The sequence below is a fragment of the Canis lupus genome, chromosome 1, assembly GCF_003254725.2.
Source record: "Canis lupus dingo isolate Sandy chromosome 1, ASM325472v2, whole genome shotgun sequence".
Taxonomy (NCBI): Eukaryota; Metazoa; Chordata; class Mammalia; order Carnivora; family Canidae; genus Canis; species Canis lupus.
The window spans coordinates 31,354,238-31,381,056 of NC_064243.1; the positions used below are offsets into that span (position 1 = coordinate 31,354,238).

The 26,819-nt window shown below is 40.8% G+C and overlaps 1 protein-coding gene across 4 annotated transcripts in view; it reads left to right on the top strand.

Moving 5' to 3' along the window:
* HECA (hdc homolog, cell cycle regulator) overlaps window positions 1–25,007 on the top strand; it is a 51,480-nt gene extending 26,473 nt beyond the window's left edge. The window contains exons 2-5 of one of the 4 annotated variants that reach the window (XR_004806058.2): window positions 4,509–5,549; window positions 11,285–11,439; window positions 14,472–15,462; window positions 16,182–18,052. Coding sequence is in view for 3 of the 4 variants with exons in the window: in XM_035700626.2 (XP_035556519.1) it covers window positions 4,509–5,549; window positions 11,285–11,439; window positions 14,472–14,636 (1,361 nt within the window). In the remaining variant the exon portion in view is untranslated. The other 3 variants (XM_035700626.2, XM_049113192.1, XM_049113190.1) reach the window with 3 other exon arrangements.
* The last annotated feature ends 1,812 nt before the right edge of the window (window positions 25,008–26,819 follow it).

Here is a 26,819-nt window from a genome sequence, read left to right on the forward strand (position 1 = left end):
AAATAGAAGCTGAGTACTGAATATCTGACAGTGAAGCTGTACAAACACAGTGGAGAGTTTCTATACATTTGTAAAGCAGTGCTGACTGCATAAAGGAACATTTTCTCATACTGCTTGTTAGTTCAACCATCACAGCTTTGACGAATGTCCTAAGGGGTGTACATGACACAAACCCTCACTGGATGTGGGATTCCTTTCTCATCTCTCTCCCAGAGGTTTTGTTGTATTGATCAGTCTATATTATATTTATACCTTTACTTTTGTGGGACTGCAGTTGTTAAGAGCTAGGAATTTTATAAGTTTAGAGACCACTTTCAGGAAGTAATCAAATGTATTTCTGTAATACTGCTTGTTTGTGGGGCACCTGGGTGGCTCAGTCCGTTAAGTGTCTTCCTTCAGCTCAGGTCATGATCCTGGAGTCCCAGGATTGAGCCCCACATTGGTCTCCCTGCTCAGTGGGGAGTCTGCCTCTCCCTCTCCCTCTGCCCCTCTCCTCCCTATTCATGCCCCCACACCTCTCTCAAATAAATCTTAAAAAAAAAAAAAAATAAAAAGACTGCTCATTTGTTATAGGTGTGATCTGAAGGGATCTTGTGCTGCTTTTTAGAGTTTCAAAATCTTTCCTGTATGTTTTAGTCAACTATAAGACTTAGGAAATTGAAGAAGAGGCATAGCCTGTTACTTACTGAACCCCTTTTGTATGTCTAAAACATTAGATAGAAAAAGTAGGAAATCTGTTGGAGCAGTTTGCATTTAGTTGTGGAGCCAGATACATGGATATCAAGCTACAGAAGACATAGCTTTGGAGAGTTGTGAGGAAACTTGATAGAGCGCTTCCACATATACATTTGAGGTGAATGAAGGCAAGCATTTTTGTCCTCACTCTACAGATGAGGAAGCAGGAAACTGCTCCATGTCAAACAACTAGTCACCCAAACCCCTCTTGCACTATTCCAGCTGCCTTTCCAGTGTGGACAGTGGGAGGGAGAGGCCAAGTTTGGACTAAGCCACAAAGGTAATCATGTCTGAGTTCAGAGGCCAGCCCATTGTGGCCTCATCAGAAGGCTGCATGAAATATAAAAGCATGTCAGCAGCCCTTGTGTGGTACCCAAGGCTCCCCCTGTTTCGCCCCATTCCTTGGAGCCTCACCCTTGGGCTGGAGGTATGTAACAGGGTCAGGTATCTGTTACACATAGTATTTGGTCTTAAGACCTTGTCTTTGTTTTTGAGGCCTAGCCACAAAGACCACATCAGAGTGGCTGAGATGTCAACAAGCAGGCTGGCAGGTTGGAGTGGGAGCTCTTCATTGCAGAGCTGTGGAGGGGGGTGGAGTGCAGGTGAGGACGGCTGTGGTGAGGATGGGCAATGCTAGAGAGACAGGGACCTGGAGTAGTGCTGCCTCCTCTTTGATTCCCACAAATATTTCTGTTAGAGCCCCTAGCACCATTTGCTGATTCTTCAGCTCCAAAGACCTGGTGCACAGGAAGTGCTCAGTATTGGTTAAATGATACATTTGCAGCTTTTTGAGAAAGATATAAAAAGGACTTTTCCCCTCTTAGTCTACCTTCTTTAATATGAAAAGACATTAAAAAAAATCAGGCTGATCTCAGCATTTAAAATTTTAGATCTTGGATGTTGTAAATGCAAAGATATAGTTAGGCCATTCTTCAATTTGATTTCATTATTCCTGGGTTAATAGTACTTTGGTTACTGTCATTACATTTCAGAGACACTTCTCCAAGGCTGTTTCTCTGAAGAATTGAAGATAAAAGCAACTGAACTTTGTTTAATTGACTAATTAACATTTTAAAGGACACAAAAGGTCACAGCCCAGGTGACTACGGTTAATTTACTCAGTTTACAGACCATTTTTCTACTTTTTTTCTGCATGGTTCAGTACATGTAGGTCTCTCTCTCTGTCTAGGATTTTAGCTTGCTCTCTTCTTCTGCCGTGTTTGTCATGTTTGGTTTCATGTGCCAGTGTCGTTTTAATGCAGCTTTATTCAGCATGAGATGTGTGTCAGGCCTAAGCTCAGTGGTGCAGGGACACAAAGATGAATCCTATTTGGAGTCACCACCCTGGTAGGACCACAGTGGAGACTCAAGTAAGGTTCACACCAGATCGAGCTGGGGAAGGGGTGGTTCTGGTGAAATCAGTGTCTAGAGTTGGGCCTGGAAGGATGGGAGGAAGGGGAGAAGGCTTACTGTGTGCTAGGCCCTGCTCTGAGGCGCCACCTGGGTATTGGTAGGTTTTATCCTTACAACAACCATATAAAGTACATTCATTTGTTATCTACATTCTGTACAGGAAATTAAGATTAAAGGAAGTAGCTTGTCCAAGAGCACACAGCTCAACAATGGTACTGCCAGGATTCTAGCAGGCAGTCTGGTTGGGAGTCCATGTTGTGAGTCACTGCACTAGATGAGCGGGATTTGGACAAATGAAGACTCCCAGGCAATAGATGGAGGAGCCACAATGATCAAAGGAATGGAGGCAGACAAGTTGGTTAGGGCCTTTTGATGCCCTGGAGTCCCACACTGAAGGGGATGATTGTAACACAAGAGCAAGTGTCATAGGCTTTAGAGGCTTTAGGGGATCCCATCACCTGTGCGAGTGGAATGTTGTATTTGTAATTCAGTGGGCAGTGGTGAAGTTGTGAAGGTCCCTGAGGACTGGAATTGTAGGGCCCCTTGCCTCCTCCTCTTCAAGCTGTCCTGAATTTCTGGCATTCATTTCTGGAGTGGGTGAACATGTGTAGGGCTCAGCCCTTGCTGGCCTCTTCCCCTTGTTTTTCCTTCCCTTCCTTGTACTTCTGGGAAGCATTTTCTGGAAGATCATCCAAACTGCTGCTACTTTTTTATCTTACTGTACGCTCTTCACCATCCATGTCTGATCTGTCCTTTGTCACTCCACAGGAACTGTTCTTACTAAGGTGTCACTGACTGGCTTACTGCTTCTTCTGGTGAGGACCTTTTGGTTTTTAACTGCCCCAGTAGTTTCCAACCAGGGGCAGTTTTGCTGCTTCTTCCCTTGGGATATCTGGCAATATCTGGAGATATTTTTGGATGTCACAGTTGTTCTGAGTCAGTCCTCTGTTTTTATAACTTTGCAACTGTCTTGATATAATTCTCTCCTGCCTTGTGGTGAATCCTTAGTTCATTACTGACCAGCCTCTGTGGAGGACTCCTCTAGCCTTTTTATTGTTGCTTCTCCGGATTCTTTTCCTCTCCCATTCTTCTTGGGCTAGCTCCTCAGTCCAGGGACTTAACTTCCCTGGGTGTGTGGCCACACATCTGTATTTCGTCTCCAGCTCTTTTGACTCTTTTGTCTTGTCTTTCTCTACCTCAGTGGTACACAGGCACTTTCAATTCAGCAAGTCCAAAATAAGGCCAGCCCAAAGTTGTCATGGTGCAAACCATGTTTGCTGTCCTTCAGCATTTGCTCACCCCCAACATTGAATGCCATTTTACTCTGCTGCTACTGTAGCTCAGGCACGCATCTCTCATCAGCCTCATGTCCCATACTGCCAACCAGGGGGAGCTTTCTAAGAACTCTGAGCGTTCTCAGCTACAACAGATAAAGTCTAAACTGAGCTTGGCATGTGGAACCTTCTAGATCAAGCCCAGTGGTTCCCAACTAGGAGTACTAACTGCTGTCCAAAAGAACCTTTTGAAAATGTTATGGATGTTGGAGTAACTGGAATCTAGTGGAATTCCAATCTCAGAAATGGGTTCTGCTTTGTACCACCAAGTTTTCTCTCCTTTTGGGGAAACTGATTGGCTTTTCAGATGTCCAGAGCGGCATGTGGCTAAATAGGGTAGAAATATCTTGGTGTTTCTGTCTTCTTCCTTTCTGTCCTGATGGCTTTAGGAGAATTCTGTTTTTTTTTCCTTCCATGTCCTAGCAGTGTAATTATTCTGTGTAGACCAACAATTAATTGGACCAAACATTCCTGCCATCAGGTATCAGACCATTCTAGAAGAGAAGAGGGGACGAGGTAATTCTGTTTTCTAGCTTCTCTGTGGTATTGAGGATAACCTAAAGCTTGTGATAAAGGGCTTTGAGGGTCCTTTTGGAGCTGGTTGATTAAGTGGCTTCATCATAGTATTTCCTAGTTCACTGAAGTGATTCCTTTTTAAAAGAACCTTGGAACTGCCTGTCATTACGCCCACATCTTTGGGAAAAACTTCATGCTACACTATACTGTTGCAAGTACTGACATACGGCTAATTGTACTATGAAGGATTTGGACTTTTTGAAGCTTACTGGTATGTTTTTCAGGCGATAACAAATATTTGAAAATCAAATCCCTTGGCACAACCTAATACCAGGAGAAAGTAGTAAATGTTTTTTAATCCCATCTGGTGTTATTCCAGTGGTGGAAATGTTAACACCAGAACAGCGTGCATGGGCTAGCGTGAGGATGGTGGCTTTGGTCTCTGACTCGGTGCCAGCTGGAACCCTGGCCCCCTGCGTGCTGAACCTCTCTCTCTGTGTCTCTTCCCAGAAGCCCCTTGTGCCACACCCCTGATCTGCAGCTTCGGGAGGCCTGTGGACCTAGACAAGGATGACTACCAGAAAGTGGTGTGTAACAACGAGCACTGCCCCTACAGCACCTGGATGCACCTGCAGTGTTTCTACGAGTGGGAGAGCAGCATCCTGGTCCAGTTTAACTGCATTGGCCGCGCCCGCAGCTGGAACGAGAAGCAGTGCCGCCAAAACATGTGGACAAAGAAGGGCTACGACCTGGCCTTCCGCTTCTGCTCTTGCCGTTGTGGACAGGGCCACTTAAAAAAGGACACAGACTGGTACCAGGTGAAGCGGATGCAGGATGAGAAAAAGAAGAAGGCTGGGTCAGAGAAGAACACGGGGAGGCCCTCCGGCGAAGCAGGGGAGGAGGCCAAGAAGTGCAGGCCGCCGAACAAGCCCCAGAAAGGCCTGAGCCACGACCTCCCCCGGCGGCACTCCATGGACCGGCAGAACTCGCAGGAGAAGGCGGTGGGCACAGCGGCCTACGGGGCGCGCTCGCCCTGCGGCTCCCCGGGCCAGTCGCCGCCCACCGGCTACTCCATCCTCTCCCCCGCCCACTTCAGCGGCCCCCGCTCCTCCAGGTACCTCGGGGAATTCCTCAAGAATGCCATCCATTTGGAGCCTCACAAGAAGGCCATGGCGGGGGGCCACGTGTTCCGAAACACCCACTTTGACTACAGTCCGGCTGGGATATCCGTGCACAGGGGGGGCCACTTCGACGCACCGGTGCAGTTCCTGCGGCGCCTGGACCTGTCCGAGCTGCTCACTCACATCCCCAGGCATAAGTTGAACACTTTCCACGTGCGGATGGAAGACGATGCCCAAATGGGCCAGGGCGAGGATCTGCGGAAGTTCATTCTTGCAGCCCTCAGCGCCAGCCACAGGAACGTGGTAAACTGTGCCCTGTGCCACCGGGCGCTCCCGGTGTTCGAACAGTTCCCTTTGGTGGACGGAACTCTGTTCTTGAGCCCATCGAGACACGATGAGATCGAATATGATGTTCCGTGTCATCTTCAAGGTACAGGTGTTCATTCACCTTGCCTGCTTTGTTAAAAAATGGAAAAGCAAGATGGAATTTACTCTGTTCTGCCTTAGTTTTTACTGATGGTACTTTTTAGTTCTAGTCAGATGCCAGGCAATGTTTGAATATTTCAGCTTTGCCCATTGAGGTGGTGGAGGTAGTTGGCGTTGGCTCTTTTTTTCTCTATTCTGCTGTCACTGTACGAAATACAGTTTTTCTGGTGGGTAATTTTATGTTTTTTTTCTGCTGTAATTTGAAGGGGGGATGCCTCGTGTATAGCTTTCTATAATTGGGAGGGAATTTAGACTAGGAATTGCATAATTACGTCATGGTGTAAAATAGTTGCCTTTTAAACCTGTAGTAATGTGCCCTGTATGCTGTGTATTATCTTTTGATCATTGTAAACATAACAGAGTAAGGAAAAAGGAATATCAGAGAGGACTAAAGTGTTTTTATTTTTTTTTATTTTTATTTATGATAGTCACACACAGAGAGATGAGAGAGAGGCAGAGACACAGGAGGAGGGAGAAGCAGGCTCTATGCACCGGGAGCAATCGCGCCCTGGGCCAAAGGCAGGCGCTAAACCGCTGCGCCACCCAGGGATCCCAGCTAAAGTGTTTTTAGATTAGTTGGATTAATCTTGAAGTTTATGGAAGATCAGGCTTTCTTGATAGTGGCAAAAGGAAAGTGGGTGGTTAGTGAAAGCTGAGACATCACCCTGGTGGCCAAGGCAGGGGTGGGGAACTTCATGCTGTGGCTGACATTTAAGAATGTAGGGATAACTTCAGCCACAACTTGAATGATGGGGATTGGTTAGTATAAATGAGAAATCTGTCAATTCATGTAAAATTATTGTATTTACATAAAGGTGAGATACATGATGTATATAACCTGTTTGTAACTTTAAAAATATGCTTAAAAAACCTGTGCTAGAAACAGTATATCCATACCTATCTTCTTCTCACCAGCTCCTGCTGTCTCAGTTCCCAGGGATGAGCACTTTTCAATTATAATCGATTCTCAGGTTCTTACCATCATAATTTGAAAACCGCTATCTTTATATCCAATTTTTAAAAAGATTTTATTTATTTATTCATGAAAGACAGAAAGAGAGAGAGAGAGAGAGGGGCAGACACAGGTGGGGGGTGGGGTGGGGAGAGGCAGAAACATAGGCAGAGGGAGAAACCGGCTCCATGCCGGAAGCCTGACGCGGAACTCGATCCCGGGTCCCCAGGATCACACCCTGGACTGAAGGCGGCACTAAACTGCTGAGCCACCCGGGCTGCCCTTCATATCCAATTTTTGATATTGTCTGTTGACTGACTCTTAAGGTGGATGACTGTGCTTTCTTAAATCTCCTTTCTCTCAGGATAACATATCACCATTCTTGGTGAAATGCTTAATGTTTTTGCTGTTAGGATTATGTAAATATTTAGTGCTGAGCAAGATGTATAGGTGTATTTCTTATATAGAATACAGTATATTTTAGGACATCTTTTGTTTTGTTATTACAGCTAATATTTGTTTCACAATTTCATTTGCTTAGTCTTTTTGGAAACATTGTCTGGTTGTTCCCACTCTCCAGCAGCTCCCACAGAGCTTTCAGAGGCATTTGCACTACCTATCACCCATTTAATGAATTACTTTTTGTAGAAATTCCCTTCAATGAGCCTTTCCTCTTCCTGTTCCCATCTGTCGGGCTGCACTCATTACCTGCTATACTACATGGCTGCCCTTCTACTTGCTTTTCTGTTTTTTATCTTCTGTTTCCTAGATCTCATGTTTTCTTTTTTCTTGGTTTATTTCCTCAGTTTGTTAAGAAACATCCCCAGGAGCTTTCTGAGAAAGGAAGCATGGGAATAGGTATTTTCAGACTTTGAAAATCTGGTAATATCTTGATTCTGTCTTCACACTTGATTGCTGTTTGGCTGGGTATAGTTTTCCAAGTTATAAATATTCTCCCCGTAGGATTTGAAGTCATTGATTTCTTTACTGTCTCTGGTCTTCCAGTGTCACTGTTGGGAAGTCAGATTTATTCCTGTCTTTTTGTTCTCCCCTCCCATCCCCTGAAGGTTTTAAGATTCTTTTTTTTTTTTTTTAAGATTTTATTTATTTATCATAAATAAATGTCTGTCATGAGAGACAGAGAGAGAGAGGCAAAGACATAGGCAGAGGGAGAAGCAGGCTCCATGCAAGGAGCCCGATGTGGGATTCGATCCCGGGACTCTAGGATCATGCCCTGGGCTGAAGGGAGGTGCTTAAGCACTGAGCCACCCAGGCGTCCCAGGATTTTCTCTTTATACGGAGTGTTCTGAAGTTTCACTGTGACATAGATCTTCCCCTCTACCCCCATTCATTGTGCAGCACCCTTCTTGGATTTTTGGCTGTATAAATGTATGGCCTAGTTTGGGGACATTTTCCTCTGATTTATTTCTCTGATGATTTCCTCTTTCATTTTTAAAAACAACCGTGAAACTATTGGTTAGATATTAGACCTCTTTTTAAAAAAATATTTTATTTATTTATTCATGAGAGACACAGAGAAAGTGGCAGAGACATAGGCAGAGGGAGAGAGAGGAGCAGACTCCCTGCAGGAGGCCCGATGCAGGACTCGATCCCAGGACCCCAGGATCACGACCTGAGCCAAAGGCAGATGCTCAACCACTGAGCCACCCAGGCACCCAATATTGGACCTCTTAAACTGATTGAGATGGAGAGAGCTCTTATATATCCTCTTGTTTATCTCTATCCTTATCCTGCCTTCTGGAAGATTTCTTTGATTTCATATCCGAGTATTTTTACTGAGCTTCAGATTTTCTGTTCTGTAAATATATAAATGATAATTTAGAATTTCCAAGAGCTCTTTTTAATAGCATCTTGTTCTTGTTACATGGATGCAATTTCTTGTCTTAACTTTCTCAGTAGGGAAGAGGAAGTGAAGTTACAGGGAATGGCCTCATTCCTTTCTAGAGTTTCACCTAATCCTTTATATCTTTTAGCCTTGGTTAAAGGCAAACAGCTACAAAACTCAGTGTTTTAAAAGAGTGATGATTTATGATTTTTCATGGTTTTATGAGTTGGTTAGGATGGCCTCTTACATGCATGTCTGATGGTTGGCAGACTGGTTGGCCTGGCAGAGAGCCTCAGCTGGAATGAATGGCTCATGACTGTTCTGTGTGATCTTTTATCTTCCAATAGGCTAGACTGTTTTTTTTTTCCTGCATTCAGGGTGGTGAGTATGGGGGCTGCATTCTCTCTCGAGAGGTGTAAGCTTGGAACTGAGTATCATCACTTCCATCACATTGTGTTTTTCAAAATAAGGCTAGCCCAGATTTACGGGATGATCAAATAGATTCTACTTCTTGATGGAAAAAGTTGCATAGAATGTATGGTTACTTGTCTACCACACTCTTTCCCTTTTGGCACCTTGTCTCACTCTCCACTCTGTTTGCTGTCCAGTTTCAGAGCTAAGCAATTTAAAATTCCTTCATCTGATGTCTGACCTCCTATTTTGATTCAGGTTTGCAGATATCTCCTAGTTTCCTGGAAGATGGAGTTTGTGTTTTATTTCTTGTTCTTGATCTTGGTTGGGGATAATTTTAGAGGGAAGTAGGTGGAAACTACATTCACTTCATTTTAAGGCTGGAAATATTTTCTGTGAAGATGAGAGTACAGGGGTTCAGTTCAGCATACAAGAGAGGAGTGTTGTTCTTTTTCTATTTGTGATGGACAGATTCTTTTCACTTAACCCATTCATCAGTGAATCAAATTTAATGAATTTCATACATGTGTTGAGTACTCTGTCATTGCCTTTCATCAGTTTATAATCTTAGGATATAAGAGTCTTATAGAAAAGTGTAACTAACTTCGCCAGGCCTAAGGCTCTAGTACCCCCTGTGGAATTAATAAAACTTGGATAATGATGTACTTTAAGCATCCTATAATTTCACTTTGGCCTGGGTAGTTAAAGGAGGCGGTGTGAAGGCAGATATCAGAAGGGGGGCTAGATTTTGATAAGCAGAGGGTCTGGCCACATCAGGCCTTAGTTGATAAGGACAGGAAGCAATGCGAGCAAAGGAATGGTAGTTAAAAAAAAGTCGAGACTAAGAGAACTGGAGAGAACAGACTGGTGAGAGTAGAGGTTCTCCAGTGGAAAACAAGTAGGATACATAGGGAGAACAGATTGTGGATGTCCTTTCAAGCCATAATAAGAGTTTTGCTATGTTCTTTAAGAACTGAAGAAGTTCATTTTTTCTCTTCAAAGCAGATGAACTCTTGGGGGAAAAGTTGTTTGAAAGGGGTGAAACCTATCTCCAGAGAGGTGGAACTTAAATCTTCAACCTAGATGGCAGGAGATGAGAGACTGCTGGGTGCTAAGAGTGGGAACTGAAAGGAATAGCTACAAAATATTATTTTAAATAAAAAATTATGGTATTGGGGACAACTTGCCTGTAGAGGATGAAGATGCATCCTGGTTGGCTCCCTTTGGCTCTAGAGCAGATAAATGATGCTGCAATGGACAGGAGCCTCTGCTCCTGGGAAGGGGGACCTGTCTTAGGGGAAGGAAGATGGGGGCATTGGTATGTGTTGGATTTGAAGGGGTGTTAGACTTTGGGCAAGGGAAGAGTATGTGACAAAGCCCAGGACTACATCTGAAGGGTACCTGTCGTGGAATTGATGGAGAAAGATGAAAATGAGATAGGCCTGGGAAGTGTCTGTATGGATGTGTGAAAACATGGTTCCTATCCTCAAGGAGGAAGAGGGAGCTTTGTAAGCAAATGCAACAAAAAGCTATGCTGTAAGTACCGTATACCTTTCCAGTGGGTAAGGAGCAGGCTGGTCCTAACCATTGAAAGGTGAAGACCCATGATCTGGCTGCTGGCAAGGAGCAGCACATCCTGAAGGGCTACGTGTTCTCCTGAGCATAGTTTTCAGCATGGTGGAGCTACCTGGTCTCTACGTAGAGAGTAGCAGTGTTGCTGTTATACACTGTTGAGGTGGATCCTGGACATGACCAGTCTTTCCTAATGATTTGAATCTTAACCCTTCCATGTAAACAAGGGTGACATCTTTTCCGTCACAAGCATTAGATGTTAAACAAATGATGGAGGAATGGGGTTGTATCTCTTAAGAGCCCAGTAAATACTAAGACATTGAACTTTTAAATAACTACTTAAAAATAGCATATGATTCTGGTTCCTAAATTAAATATGGTGATGGCTGAGAAATTTTGGAGACAGGGACACTCAACACAGTAATTGTGGCTATGGTATAATTCTGGGCCACCAATACCAAGACAGACGTTTGAATTTTTTATGACGGGACTTGTCAGTGGATGAAAGCTCGTGACTGCAGACCAGCATTGTTGGATGGTCTCTGTGCCACACATGGACTTCTGTGCAGAGAGTCCTTCATGATTGCTAGCTGGTTTTTAGCACTTAGGGCTTGGTCATTTGAATTTGGATGTCCATGTTATAAACCTGGCAGTATGCCTTTTAGAAAAGTGAATTGAAGCAGTATTTAATATGATAGAAATTTTAAGTATATGTCCCATTGACAGTAGTTAGTAATTCATTATTATTCTAAAAGGACAGCATGGAGATATGTGATAAATATGACCTATTTTGCTTCTTATTTTATCTGGATCATAACATGTCTGCTTATAATCAGTAGATAAGCCACTTGTTAGCCCCATGACAGCCACTCTTCAGCATTGTGTCTTTTGTGCACAGGGAGACTCATGCACCTATATGCGGTGTGTGTAGACTGCCTGGAAGGGGTTCACAAGATCATCTGCATCAAGTGTAAGTCGCGATGGGATGGCAGCTGGCACCAGCTGGGCACCATGTACACCTACGACATCCTAGCCGCCTCTCCGTGCTGTCAGGTTGGTATGGACCCCACAGGGCGAGCAGCGGATGATCTCAGGCTTCTGTCTCCTGGTGAATGTAGTTAAATAGGGAGAGGGTGAGGAAGGTAGTGAGCAGTCCTAAATCTCACACAAAGTCCAGGACTGACGGCTGACCTAGCACAGTGTGATGAAGCAATTGCTGGAATACTGTGCAGCCATTAAGAGGAGACATTGTAGAATCATGTACAATTAATGGGAAATATTTTTAGTGTATTAAGTGAAAAAGGTAATTTATAAAATAGCCTAATAGTATGAAAAGTGACTATGGAAAGGGATCTAGTAACCTGTAACCCAAAGGTTGTCTCTGGATGGTGGGATGCTAAGTGGTTCCTTTTTTGCTTGTAATTTTTTATGGTTTGTATGATTAACACATACCTCGGTTCTAGTAAGAAAAAGTTATTATTTAAAAGGAAGAAGGAGGTTTTACTTTCTTTAATAGACATGATTTTCTTTTTGTTCCCTTTCTGTGGGATAGCACAGTTACCCAAGAACTGCCTGCCTGCGTGGTATTGGAGGTTGAAAGATCTGTAATCCTTAAAGTACTGCTAAGAGGAAGCATTTTCCAAAACTTAGGGGTCACCAGAAAAAAAGGGAAGTAATAGCCTGTAAAAACACATTAAATAAGTCCATGGAAACACCAGAGACAAAACAAAATCCTTGAAAGTACATTGGGTTCATTTAGGGAAAGAGAAAGGGAAGAGAAAGCCTTGTCATTCCTTAATATTCACAGATAGGAAAGAATTTTCCTTTGCTCTTTGGTCACCGAGTTGGCTTTTAATAGAAATAACTGATAAACACCTTTATTAATTACTACATAGCTTTGTATCTTTAGACTATGGTTTGATTTTTTTAAGAAGAATATCCTGTGAAAAACTGTCGGCTGAGTGAAAAGTTTGGTGGAGTGAGTATTTCAACTCTACTTTGTCTCTACTAGTGTTCTCAAAGAGACGTATGGCCATGAGAGACCCAAATGGCCATCCATAGCCTTTCATTTGACTCCAGATAGGACTGACTACTTTTCTGCTATTCTAATATATTGACCACATTTCCATTTTAAAATTCCATCAGCCTTGGAAATGGATCTCAGTCATTTAGTATGTGCTGTAGGATTTTGTAATGCTCACTGCTGCAGTGCCAGGTCTTGAGATGAGAGAAACAGAAGGAAGTGGTTCCTCTCTCTTTACACACACAAGAGAGGGTTCTCTTTTAAAAGAACTAAGGAAGTGAAAGAATTTGGGGCCATTTGTTGGTGCTAGAAAGGACCTGGGAGAGCTAGTTCAGCCTCCTTGTTTTCCACACATAGTGGAGGTCTTTTTACCCAAGTCTTTACAAATGTGTCACAGCCATGCTAAAACCTATAGTTCCCAGTCTACTGTTCTTTATACTATACCACTGAAAGGCAGCGAGTTTATTTCCTTATCTTTAAGGAGGAAAGTAGAATGGCATCCTGCCATAGCTAACCTGTTGGTACTCATGTATTTCTTCCTTAAAACAATGTAAGCCCAGGCCTTTGTTTTTGGGCCTCCAATTAAAATGGAAAACATGTTTAATTACTCTTTGGCTTTTAGAAAAATGTCAGTCAACTACAGTTCGCTCTTGAACAACATGGGGGTTAGGGGCCCTGTCCCCCATGCAGTCGAAAATCTGCATATAACTTTTGACTCCTTAACACTTGACACTTAACTACTAGTAGCCTACTATTGACCAGAAGGCTTACGATAACATAGTTGATTAATCTATTTTGTTAATACTGTATTCTTACAATAAAGTAAGGTAGAGGAAAGAAAACATTATTAAGAAAATAGTAAGGAAAATAAATTTGTAGTATTGTATTACTGTATTTATTTAAAAAAAAAAATGCTTATAAGTGGACCCATGCAGTGCAACCCATGTTGTTCAAGGGTCAGCTTGAACAGCTGAACCATATTGTTCAACCCGCTATGAAGGTACAAGTGTTAGATGCTACTAAGGAATCAAGAGAAGTCTTCTAATAAGACTTTTAGCCAAAAATAAGCTAATGGTTAATTATTTGAAAGGAATAACAGACTGAAGAGAGAGGTTGGCCCAGAATCCCGCTTTTGTTGTTCAAAGCGATTAGTCAGCTAAAAGGGAATTTATCTTAGCTCCAGAAAGGTCGTCCATGTCATGGCTAAGAATGTAGACCTTGGAATAGCTACTTTGGTTCAATTCTCAGCCTTTCTGCTTCCTATCTACATGGTCTTGGCCATCTATCACTATGTGCCTGTTTCTTCATCAAAAATTCATCTACTACCACATACCACCCATGAGTGTATTGAGGACAAAACGAGATTATAATTTTTATTACGTTATTACAATGAATTCTAAATTGAGAGTCTGTTGTATTTATCATTTCTGATTATTCATTTAAGTTCTTGGAACCTTTTGAATGTACTCTTAGAGACCCAGGCATGAATGAAGATCTGGTGTGTGGTGGTTTCCAGAAGCCTCAGGATAGACAGAGCACTTCTTCGTGGATTGTTAATTTTGCTGGAGTATTTTCAGGAAATTTTATTTTTACATCAAAGAAAAGTGTAGTAAGGAGTGGAATGAGAAATATATATGAATTTTTAAAATAAATTCAACACATTCCATGAAGTTTCATGAGGCTTTGAATGAGGGAAGTCAGCATCAGCCACTCCTTATAACCCCACAGGGAAAGGGTGTCCTATTGTTAGGGGAACTTCAGTGGAGAAGTTCAGGCAGTGCGAGTTTAGAATTTTCTTCCTACCAGTAGATGCAACTGCTAACAGGGCTGCCTATCCAGAGAGAAATCAGGAGTCAATCTGTCAGATTGATGGTGAATATTTGAATATACATATCTTTTGCTCTGCATACCTTGCCTTCCATCATAAGAGGGATGCTTCGCCAAACTCTTGGTGGGCTTCTCAGGCATAATAGTGTTGCACTTTGGCTTAGGTGACCTTGACAGTGTCTTGAGGCAGGAGGGCATGGTGGCTCACGCATCTGTGTTTTCCCCCTCCCCCCAGGCCCGCCTGAACTGTAAGCACTGCGGGAAGCCTGTGATAGACGTGCGGATTGGGATGCAGTACTTCTCCGAGTACAGCAACGTCCAGCAGTGTCCGCACTGTGGGAACCTGGACTACCATTTCGTGAAGCCATTTTCCTCCTTCAAAGTTCTTGAAGCTTATTGATGAAAGCTTTGCTTTAGTAATAGCTATTTTATTGACTTTATTTCTTTATTACATATCTTTTATAGGGAAACATTCTGTGACATTACCTTCTTTTCTAATTTAAAGGAGGGTTCCTTTGCGTATGTGTGCCACTAACATGGGGTTGGCCCCTTGCCCTCTCTCAACTCCTGAGTGTTAGTCTGTGGTCCCTATGAGAGCCCAAACAGATGGTTCTGGGGTAGCGGTTCACTGTCATTAGGTGTGGTGGGGAGGATAGGGTGAACTTAACTAGCAAAGGGATTCTGTGGTTAGGAACTAAAAGCATAGTAGGAGTTGGAAGGAAAGTCTTATTAAAATGTTAACTGTCCAAAGACCCACTTTCAGATCTTCTCTGGGCCCTGGGAAAACCCCGTGACGTGTGAATGTAAGTCTGTGCCTGGGGATCTGACAGCGTAGTAGTCGCCTGGGTTCTGTGTTCAGCTGTGCACACTGACTCACAGATCGTTCAAAGTGGACATGAGTGCTCCTTCTATCACTGTTGTGATTTAGCAGGCAGTTTTCCTACTGAAAATATATCCAAATCATAAGACATAAGAAAACCAATGGTGTTAACGGATATTTGTAGGTAAAGTGACCTGTAACAGAGAGAATATGCTAAATGAATTTGGAAGTGATGCATACTGACTCCAGGGGCCAAGAACACGCAGAATCCTGTCCTTGGAATTGTGTCCTTGAAGTTGGTCAAATGAGCTCATAAGGAGAATCCACGAATGACCTGGTTTGGGTAGTATGGTTGTATGTCGGCTGCGCTGTCGAAGTGCTGTTTGATGTCACATCCTTCTCACAGGTCAGTCCCACAGCCATAGACCCTAACTGGTGGTTTCAGAACCATCATTACCATGCTTTGTCTTCCACAAAATTGTTATGGCCACATTTTACCCATTTGATGCTGTTTTCCAAATCATAGGTTTGACTTTAAGAAAGAAAGGAAAAAATTGCTTGTGAGGATGTGAGGAAGATGATAATTTTAATATTTTACTTTAAAGTGTGTTTCATTTTTCAAAACCACTGATTGTAATGTGTTAACGTTATGTTTGAAAATAGATCGTTCTGAAGCTCTCCATGATACTTAACCAGTAGTGAAAAAAGATGATAATTTAAATAACTTGATTAATCAGAGCATTGGGCTTTCCAAAAACCAGCCTTTTGTTAATTAGAGCTTGAGGATTTAAATAGACTGACATCCCATATCGTCATAGAATTGGAATTGGAATATGACTTCTTATAAGTGCATTTGATAATTTCAAGTCTTACACACATATGCTAGTAAAATGCTGAAAATACAGTCTTTTATGGATAGCCAAATTTGGGGTTATATGAACAGTTTGTATGACTCATTTGGTTTATGCCATTTTTTTTTCCCTCAGAAAAACAGCTGTTTTTCCTCTCAGAAGTGTTTAGGTATTACTGCAAGCAAGTTTCAGTTCTACTGTATGAAATATTTGATGTTTTGTTTGAAACGAGAGCATTGAAGAATCAGTATATCGACTAATTCTTATCTTTCAGTTTGGATGATTATACTTCGGTTTACTGCATCTAGTTTGGTGTTTGATGGTCTGAAAAATATTTCACAGTGGGGCGAAATGCTCAATGCCTCTGCGAAGCCACAAATCGATATTGCTCTGACAGTATTCAATGCAACTGCAAAGATCTGTAGGACATAGCCCTTGCAAATTTGTCCTTAATACACAAAGCTGCATTTGTGAATTAACTGGTTCCCCATTGATTCTCTCATGTACCAAGTATAAAAATTGGTAAGTTTCTCATGTCCTGAGAGTAATATTTGGATTTCAGTTCTGAATTTCCAACGGATAGTAAAATATTTCTAATGCTATTTCTTAATCCACTTAAGATTTTATCCCTATTATTGCTTATTATTGATGTTCTGGATCTTAGAGTTTATGTATAGATCCCATTCACAAGCCCCTTGGCCTAAAACTGCTGTGAATGTGTTATCTGATGCATACTGTATTTTCTCCTCCTTTTGGTTTCTACTCTCTGAAAAATAAGGAGGAGAAGATTTATCCTGTAATTAGATAAAGTTTGCTTTTGGCCTTTCTTTGGACAAGAAAGTTAGGATTCTGTGGATGCTGTAGTTCTGTAAAAGGAGAGGCAGAGTTATCATCTGAGGGTATTGTTTGCCTTTAAAGCATCACATGCTCAGCTAAAGTAGAAAATCTGGCTTATTTGAGAATAAAATATAATGAATATGCAATAGTGTGGAGAATAAATCTTAGTTTGGAAATCTGCTGACCTGAGTATTTTCACCACACTTTATCAAAGTACCTTGCTCTGAAGACCTTGGTGGAAATTGGAGCATGTCAAAAAAAAAATGACTACTTTTATTATGGTTTGGATATTAAAGGATATCATCACCCAAGAGATCCATTTTCTGTGTTTCTGATAAATAGTGTTCAATAAAATGAACCACTCAGAAGTGTTTAATAATTTCAAAGTGATTTTTCATCTGTTCTAACTTTTTTTTTCCTATCATTTATTTTTAAGAGTTCTGTACCTGGAACAAATAAAGTTTTACCTGCTTGAGTTCAGTGAGAAACCATTTCTGATGGCTTTATCATTTCCTCTTCAGGCTGACTCAGTTCTCTACTCTCTTCTTGTTGCATCTGAAGCAAGTGATACACCGAGTTTATCAACTGCTTGAATAAAAGATAGACGTTGGCCGTGAAATTGAGGAGTGGAGTGTATTATTCTAAGTGAGAAAGAGCTCTCCCTAGTCCTAATTTCCAGTTTTTGCAAAGGAAATTTATTTTCAGAGTAAAAAGTATTTTCATATCTTTTGAGGGGACGTTAGCTCATCAGGAAAGAATATTATTAGGTGTTTAAATACTAACATTTAGGGTGATGCATAACTTATTAGACCCTGAAAACTAATTTGCTGAAATCTGTTTTGTCCTGTAAGACCAACCCTTAACCTACAGTCTGTTTTTCTGTGCTCAGGTCAGGACCTCCACTTGGCTTTTCCTCTTTGGTCTCCCGTTTGCAGCTCTTAAACAGTGTTAGTTGGACTTTTGAGGAGGACTTGAGGAGAAAGTGCATCTGTTCAGTGTTTTGGTTCCTTTAATAGGATGCTGCCTAACCCAGCTCATTTCTATGTCCTGTTGACTTTGTTATTCTTGCAGGTAATTGAAAGAAAATGTCATGGATGGGCGTCATTAAAACCAGCTCAAAAATATATTCCTGTCCTAAAGATTTCTTGTCAAGATGTCTTGGATTGCACTTTTGTTGAGGGAAGACAGTGTAAATAGTTAAAGAATGTTGATAAAACTGAAACATTTGGTTATGGAATTGTGTGTGGTGTTTGAAGGTTTCTGTTTGTGAAATGTATGTATTAAAAATAATAAAATTTCAGAAACTAATATTGTACTCTCTTCAGTGTGTCACTTAATTTTTTGTTTGAGCTTCAAGGTTTCAGAGCTTGGGGTTGTTTGATCAGAAAAGACAGGGAAGACTTTCTGGGGTTTGATCACTGCTCAAGGTCACAGTCACTACTGCAGTTCACAAGAACTGTGGACGTTATATGCTGTTTGATGGTGGTGTGTTGCATGCAGCCTACCTTCACAATAAAATAAGTGTTGCTGTACTAGTAGATTGGTCCCATATGGATAGTCCAAAATTATTGTTCTGGTTATAGAGAATTCTATTGAATGGGTAAATGGTCCTATTCTACAGATTTTTCTGTGGTTCTGAGGCCTGTAACAATTTTCATAATGAAAAGACTTGATCATATGCTTCTTCATTGTAAGAAATGAAAACTGAGTTGTAATTAAACCTATTGTGACTTTATGCACTGTGGTCAGGTATGTTTTATCTTTTAAATCTCGTTGTTCCTTTCATTTCAAATATCATTCTCAGCTAGTGGATTGAAATCCACAAAAAACATTAGAATAGGATAAGATGTGGAAATGTGAGTGAGGGAAGTGTCTCTAGTCTACCAGTGGATTCAAAGGCCTGACTTCCCACTTACTTACTACAGACATCTTATGCATAAATTTATTTTATTTAAAGGCTTAAGGACATGGGATATTGTGGGTTCTGCTGATGTAATATTTGTCAACAAAATTCCTTTGCAGTTGTAAGAAAAATACACTTCTTACTGTGACAGAGCTGAAAGAAGAAACAAAGTTAAGCAGTGATTGATAAGAATTAAGTTTAATGGGAGAAGAATCTTGTTTGTAGTGGTTTCCAGTTTCTTTAAATCTGGCTTATATTGTTTTCACTCAAATTTAGCAGCAGTTAGATTGCTAATTATGCAGGCTATTTCTCTAGTAAAGAGTTAGATTTTGGAAGAAAAAAGCTGGCTTTGAGCTTGTATTCTTTTCATGTTTCGTTAGCTGGCCATAGTTGGGATAAGTCCTATTTAATGAATATGAAATATCTTTGAAGATAGTTACAAATTATTTTAAGTAGTTTTTTTTTTGTTTTGTTTTTTTTGTTTTTAGGGAATATTTTTCTTCTAATGATGGCCTCTAGTTTTGTGGTAATGACTTCATACAAGCTCAATCTGGTATTGCTATGCCTCAGGGACAGCAAAATGAAAATTAACAAAGCACTTTGTTTTATGGAGTTCAGTAGAACGACACTGTTTACATTTGTTGGTGTTCAGCAAATGGAATTGGCCACCATTGCATCATTTCCTGGTGATGGATACCATGCCAAGTGGTTCTGATACACGTGATTGATAGTTTAGGTCATATCTTAAAATCAAGTTTAGAACTATCTAGCTAAATTTCTCACAAACCTAAAAGTAAAGAACTCATAAACATAAAAGTCTAGAATTTAGAGATACCAGAATTTAGAGCAAGGGCTATGTTTTCAGTTGTATTCACAGTAGTGCATGTTAAATTGCATTGACTGTTGTATTTATTTTAGAGAGAAACAGAGACCCTGAGAATTTAAATCTATATAATAAATTGACATGGTTAATAGCTGAGAGTAGTAAGCCTGGGTTTCCTCTCAATCCTCCAGATAAGATCAACAAATGGGTATTTTGTTTTCAGGTGAGAGATAACTTTGGGTTTGCTTTCTTCATTGTAAGAAGGCAGATTTAAAAGGTATAGTAGCCCTTGCTTTGGCTGCACAGGTTCAAAAATGGAAATAATTCTGAGAAGCTCCACTGATTCCTGTATAAGGGTGACAAGTACATTTTTTTTTAATTTTTATTTATTTATGATAGTCACACACAGAGAGAGATTGGCAGAGACATAGGCAGAGGGAGAAGCAGGCTCCATGCACCGAGAGCCCGACGTGGGATTCGATCCCGGGTCTCCAGGATCGCGCCCTGGGCCAAAGGCAGGCGCTAAACCGCTGCGCCACCCAGGGATCCCCGGGTGACAAGTACATTTGAAAGCATCCCCTATTTTTAGAAGAAAAAAAATAAGCAGGAACATTTTTATAAAAGGGAAAAACAGTATTTGAAATCAGTAATTGTGTCTTTCCTCATTTTTCATGCATTAATTTATTGACATTTGTTCCCTTTTGTTCAGCATTGCTTGAGAGAGGAAGGTGACACTTCAATAGTCTACACTAAGAATCCATCATTTTATTCGCTTTGTGAGCTGATTTTCAGTTATGTTTTGATTCAAACATCCCCTGCTGTTGGATTTGGTAGCCTTGGTCTCTGCAATTTGGGCAGGGTTTTCCTCTTTTCTAAATTTTCAGTTTGTCTTGCTGTGTTTCATTTTCAGCTTCTCACTATTTTGTCTGAAGCTCTGATATCTCAGACTTTTCTGAGTTGCTAAACCTGAGCACTTTATTTGTATTCCACACAGCCTTAGGGGTTAGAAATGCTGGTTATATATTTGTTTCAGAGACTTAAGATTTTTGATGGTATAGGGGCTATATCTTGAAGTAGTAATTAGCAATACTCCAAATTACTGTAAAACCATGTGTGGGCAATCGGTGCCTTCCTTATACTTGTTTTCATCACATTAACTTCACACATTTTTCTTTTTTTCAAATCACACATTTTTCTGAAGCTCTGTTGTGGTTGATAAAAAAGTAAAGCTAAAGTGAAGCCCCTAGGCTAGAGTTTGAGGCTCCAGAACCCCCTGGCTCTAAAAAAGAGTGGGCAAAGGAGCAAAATGGTGGCAGTTCTGGGGACTACTGTGAATATTTCAAAAAGCTTAATGGGGATGTAACATGGCCCAACCAAGAGATTGCACAGAATATCTCAAAGATCAATTTATTTTTGGCAGGACTTGTTGCAACCTTGGTTATCTCATCAGAAACACTGGCAGTAGCATATGTCTCTGATGAATAATATATGAGAAAACAAATGAATTACTACCTATTAAGTGCTGTTTATTTTACAGACATAATCTTTCAGAACAGGATAAGGTCAAGTTAGGTGGGGGTGGTCTTTGGCGATGGCAGAGTTTGGAAAATGACGTTTTTTAGAAGTGTCTACTTTTTCTAATCTTTTTCTTCCCCTCTGCTGTGATACTTTTGCCTTATCTTTTTCATACCTGTCCATCTGTCTTTTCTAACTTGTCCTTTCTCCTGCCTGTCCTGTTGTATCAAGTTTCTTAACCACTGGAATAATGGTAAAAGCTCCCTGACCAACCCAGACATGAATTAGTTAACACATTTGAAAAGTTAGTTTAAAAAAGAGGTCCCGGGATCCCTGGGTGGCGCAGCGGTTTGGCGCCTGCCTTTGGCTCGGGGCGCGATCCTGAAGACCCAGGATCGAATCCCACGTCGGGCTCCCGGTGCATGGAGCCTGCTTCTCCCTCTGCCTGTGTCTCTGCCTCTCTCTCTCTGTGTGACTATCATAAATAAATAAAAATTTATAAAAAAAAAAAAAAAGAGATCCCTACAATTGGCGTAGGGATAGACAAGTTAGTTGATCACTAGAGGAATACAGTAGACCCATACTTACATATGTGGCCAATTGATTTTTAATAAAGGTGTAAAGAGAATTTGGTGAAGAAAGGGCAGTGAAACACATGATGCTGGAACAATTTGCTATCCATATGCAAAAAACAACTAAACCTGGATCTATACTCACACTATATTTAAAAAAAAACTCAGAGTGGATAATAGATCTAAGTGTAAAATCTGTAAAAAGCTTCTGCACAGCGAAGGAAAAAATAAGGCTAAAAGGCAGCATATGGAATGGGAGAGGATATTTGCAAATGACATATCTGATAAAGGGCTAATATCCAAAGCATAAAGAACTGATACAACTTAACACCCCAAAACCAAATAACCCAATTAAAAAATGGGCAGAAGACATGAATGGACATTTCTCCAAAAAAGACTTACAGATGACCAGCACATACATGAAAAAGTGTTCAACATCAGTCATCAGGGAAATGCAAACCAAAACTACAATGAGATATCACTTCATACCTGTCAGAATTGCTAAAATCAACACAAACAACAAATGTTGGCAAGGATATGGAGAAAAAGGAACCTTCATGCACTGTTGGTGGGAATGCAAACTAGTACAACCACTGGAAAACAGTATGGGGGTTCTTCAAAAAATAAAAATAGAACTGACCTATGATCCAGTAATTGCACTACTATTTATCCCCAAAATACAAAAGCACTAATTGAGAGTGATGCATGCACCCCTATGTTTATTGTAGCATTATTTATAATAGCCAGACTATGGAGGCAGCCCAAGTGTCCATCAAAAGATGAGTGGATAAAGATACAGTGTGTGTGTATACACACACACAAAACGGCATATTATTCAGCCATAAAAATAGATCTTGCCATTTGCAACAACATGGGTAGACCTAAGAGTATAATGCTAAGTGAAATAAGTTAGAGAAAGGCAAATACCACATGATTTCACGCCAATGTAGGATTTAAGAAACCGGACAAGCAAACAGACCAAGAAACAGACTTTTTTTCTTTTTTTAAGATTTTATTTATTTGTTCATGAGAGACACAGAGGCAGAGACAGGGCAAGAGGGAGAAACAGGCTCCCTGCGGGGAGCCCAATGTGGGAAGCCCAATGTGGGACTCGATCCCAGGAAGCTGGGATCATACCCCAAGCCAAAGGCAGATGATCAACCACGGACCCACCCAGGCATCCCCAAGAAACAGATTTTTAACTGCAGATAACAAACTCATGGTTCAGAGAGGAGGTGGGTGGGGAGATGGGTGAAATGGGTGATAGGGATAAAGAGTACAGTTATGATGAAAAGAAAATCTAAAAATCTGAAGATGAATGAGTAGGATTTTAGTAAAATTAAGAACTTCTCAAAGTTACTGGTGAGAATGAAGATGAACCATAGACCGGAAGAAAAGGACTTGTGTCCAGAATCTATGAAGAACTCCCAAAATATAGTAAAACAAATAAACAACAAAAAAAAGGCAAAATAATTGAACACTTTGCTAAAAAAATAAGAATGGTAAATGAACACATAATAAGACATTCAACATAATCATTAGGGTAATGCCAATTAAAACCACAATGAAATATCACTACGCACCCATTGGAATGACTATGATTATAGACAGAATACCAATTGCGGCCAAGTTGTGAGGTATCAAACTCACATTTGCTGCTGATGGTGAACCATCTGGCAGTTTCCTAAAAAGTTAATTGTGCTTATTCTGTGTCCCCGCCATTCTACTCTGTGGATATACCCAAGAGAAATGAAAGCATGTCCATAGGAAGACTCGTTCTTGAGTGTTTATAGCAGCTTTATTTGTAATAGCCACAAAACAGAAACAAACCAAATGTCCATCAGCAGGAGACTGGGTGAACAAAATGTGGGATATGTATACAATAGAATATAACTCGGCAGTAAAAAGGAGCAAACTATTGATAATATGCAACAACATGGGTGAATCTCAGATTACACTGAAGGGAAGAAACCAGAGGAAAACAAGAGTACATACCTTATGATTCCATTTATATAAAACTTGCTAAAATGCAAATAAATCTATAGTGTGCTGTCAGTAGTTGCCTGGGGCTGGGCAGAGAGTTATTATTGGAGAGGAGAGAGAGAAAATGGTGACAAAGGGGTGGGAGGAAACCTTTGGGGGCTACTGATAAGTACATAATCTTGATTGTGATGATGATTTCATAGGTGTATACATTTGTTAAAACTTGTGTACTTTAAATGTGTGCATTATTTTATGTTAATTATACCTTCATAAAGCAGAGAGATTCCCCCCCCACCAAGGGATGCCCTATACCATAAACATTTTATTTAAATTAAAATCAGGAATACTCATTCATGACAGATTCTGTTCTTTTGTTTTAGTGTGTGGTTCCTGCACAATGGTGCAGTTGTGGCATCTTGCTGCCTTTGCTGCAATATCTTTTGTGGTGCATTCTCTAAGAGTACTTCCTGTTGAGTTTTCTTTAAAATGGAACAAGAACTTAAAGACACAGGAGAAACCATAAATATAATAACTCTTGACCCTTTTGGGATTTCTGTCCTCTAATATTTAAGTGTTTTATTCTGACATTTAGTTCAACAATATTTTTGTGTATGTGTGTGAGAGAATTGCCTTATTTCCAAACATCCTACTGAGTTATTGAAACAGTATTTTCTTTTTATAATTATGCGTGATTGGTAGGTATTTGTATTAAATTACATTATTGCAGTGACAAATATAACTGGCATGAACAAGTTCGGGAACAAACATGGACTAACCCTTGGTTAGCACACAACTGTGTAGTGGGGAGGGAAACTGTAGGCAGAGAGCCTACCAGCCACAAGCGTTCATCACAGTGCAGCTTTATGACATGAGTTAGAGTGATGTAGAGTCATGCATTTGTTGGATTGACTAAGCAAATGTCCGTTGAGAGCTGAAGCTCTCGATGCTTACTTTCTTCACCTGTAAATATTAAGAGTCCCTACCTGAAACAAGGGTATTACTAAGAGTTAAGTGAAACAGTGTAAATAAAGGGCTCTCTGCAATCCCTGGCATGTAGTAAGTGCTGAAAATGTGCCTTATTATGGTTATGTGTGTTATTTCAGAAAGCATTCTTATAATGGCAGGGCAGGAAAGACTCAGAGATTATCTGACTCACTCTGTTTATTTTATAGGTGAAGAACGTGGTTCAACACATCAGCATACAGGGCTGAAGGTCTTGGTGTGTCACCAAAAGTGGGTAACCCTAAAGAAGGCTCTCTGGAGGCTTCTTACAGAGGGGTTCTTGAAAACCTAGGGTGTTCTCTGATACTATGGAGGAATTGCAGACCTTATGTCACTCCTAAAAGAGCTTCGAGAGCAGTCTTCCTAGTTCAGAAGGATGGTCGCTTTCAATAGCTGTGAACATTTTAAAATCAGTGGGCGTGTGAAGCAAGGCAGCAAGGTAAGAAGGCAGTTGAGAAGGTTGTGGGATGAATAAACATGAAATCTGATTTAGGAAGGTGGGTTAGAAATTTTGTGAAAGCCGTATTTGTTTTTCTCCACTTGGGTTTAGCTTCAAACTGAGACCTACGCTCCAAAACCTACTTCTTGGGCTGGAAAACAGTTCATTTCTTCCCCTTGGTGGTGAAAACAAAGAGCTGGCCATCTGTTTTGTTATAGTGATAATATCTTCACTTGAAGCATGCCCATGAAGGATGGCATCCACACTCATGACTTAGTGCAGTGAATGCCACTTGCAAATGATAACACTTGCTTGGAATGTGATAGAAACAGATTATGATCATTCTTTGCTAGTCAGGACAATGCCCTTTGGTGTTGGAGGTTTGCTTCTACTGGCCCCATCCAGCTTGGGTGTTCTATCTAGGTTGCAAGATATGTCTGTTGAAATGCTGGAGGGTCATTAACCCCCCAGTGGGCATCTGAACTTGCTCAGCCAACAGGGCCGTGCCTGGCAGCAGTGCTACTGGTTTCAGAGGCAGGAGGCTCCGGTTTATATTGTGCCTCTTACACTCAGGCAAATCACTTAATCTTTCTGTTACAGCATGCTTTAACATCTGCTTTCTGTTATAGCATGAAAATACAAATACCAAGGCAGCTGGGTGGCTCAGTGGTTGAGCATCAGCCTTTGGCTCAGGGCTTGAGCCTGAGGTCCTGGGATCGAGTCTCACATTGGGCTCCCTTCAGGGAGCCTGCTTCTCCCCCTGCCTATGTCTCTGCCTCTCTTTGTCTCTCATGAATATATAAATAAAATCTTTAAAGCAAATACAAATACCAACTTTCTAATGTTCTTAGAGTGAGATTTAATGAATTAATAGGCTAAATTAATTTATAAGCTCTTCAATGAGAAATAGACATGAGACATTATTAAAATGAGCAAGTCAGTGATATTCCATTTAATTCTACTTTGAAGATGTTTATTTGCGTATTTATTTGAGAAAGCACATGAGAGAGCGCAAACAGGGGGCTAGGGGTGGGAGGAGCAGAGGAAGAGGGGCAGGCAGATTCTGGTGTAGGGCTTGATCTTGCAACCCTGAGACCATGACCTGAGCCAAAATCAAGAGTTGGATGCTTAACTGACTGAGCCACCCAGGTGCCCAATTCTACTTTAAAACAGTAGCATCTATCCCAGATGCCTTTGATCCCTGGTTTTAAATAGCTGTGACTGTGTTACTTTCACCTGTCAACCTTGACATGCTAAATGCTATCTAATTCAACTTTTATTGAGATACACTGTTTACTGAGCACGTACTATGTGCACATGCTTCTGCTATTCTTCAATAGCTGTGAAAATCTTTTTTTTTTTTTAATTTTTATTTATTTATGATAGTCACAGAGAGAGAGAGAGGCAGAGACATAGGCAGAGGGAGAAGCAGGCTCCATGCACCAGGAGCCCGACGTGGGATTCGATCCCGGTTCTCCAGGATCGCGCCCTGGGCCAAAGGCAGGCGCTAAACCGCTGCGCCACTCAGGGATCCCTAGCTGTGAAAATCTTTTAAAAACTCTTACTGAATTCTACTTTTGAAGTGTCATCATTCCATGAGAGAGGACAAGCTCCTTGAGGTTATGTACACCTAAAATAGTTCTTGCTGAGAATGACTGCTCATTGGTGATATTACCCTAACATTGAAATGAAAGCTTAAATGTAGATCCTTTTTAAAAGAACTAATTGAAATTCTAACAGAGCATTTGACTTATAAGATTTGCGTTTTTAGGTTAAGATTTTTATTAGACTGAAAAAAGTCTGAAAGGAATTTCACTCCTGGCATATCTGTCATTTAC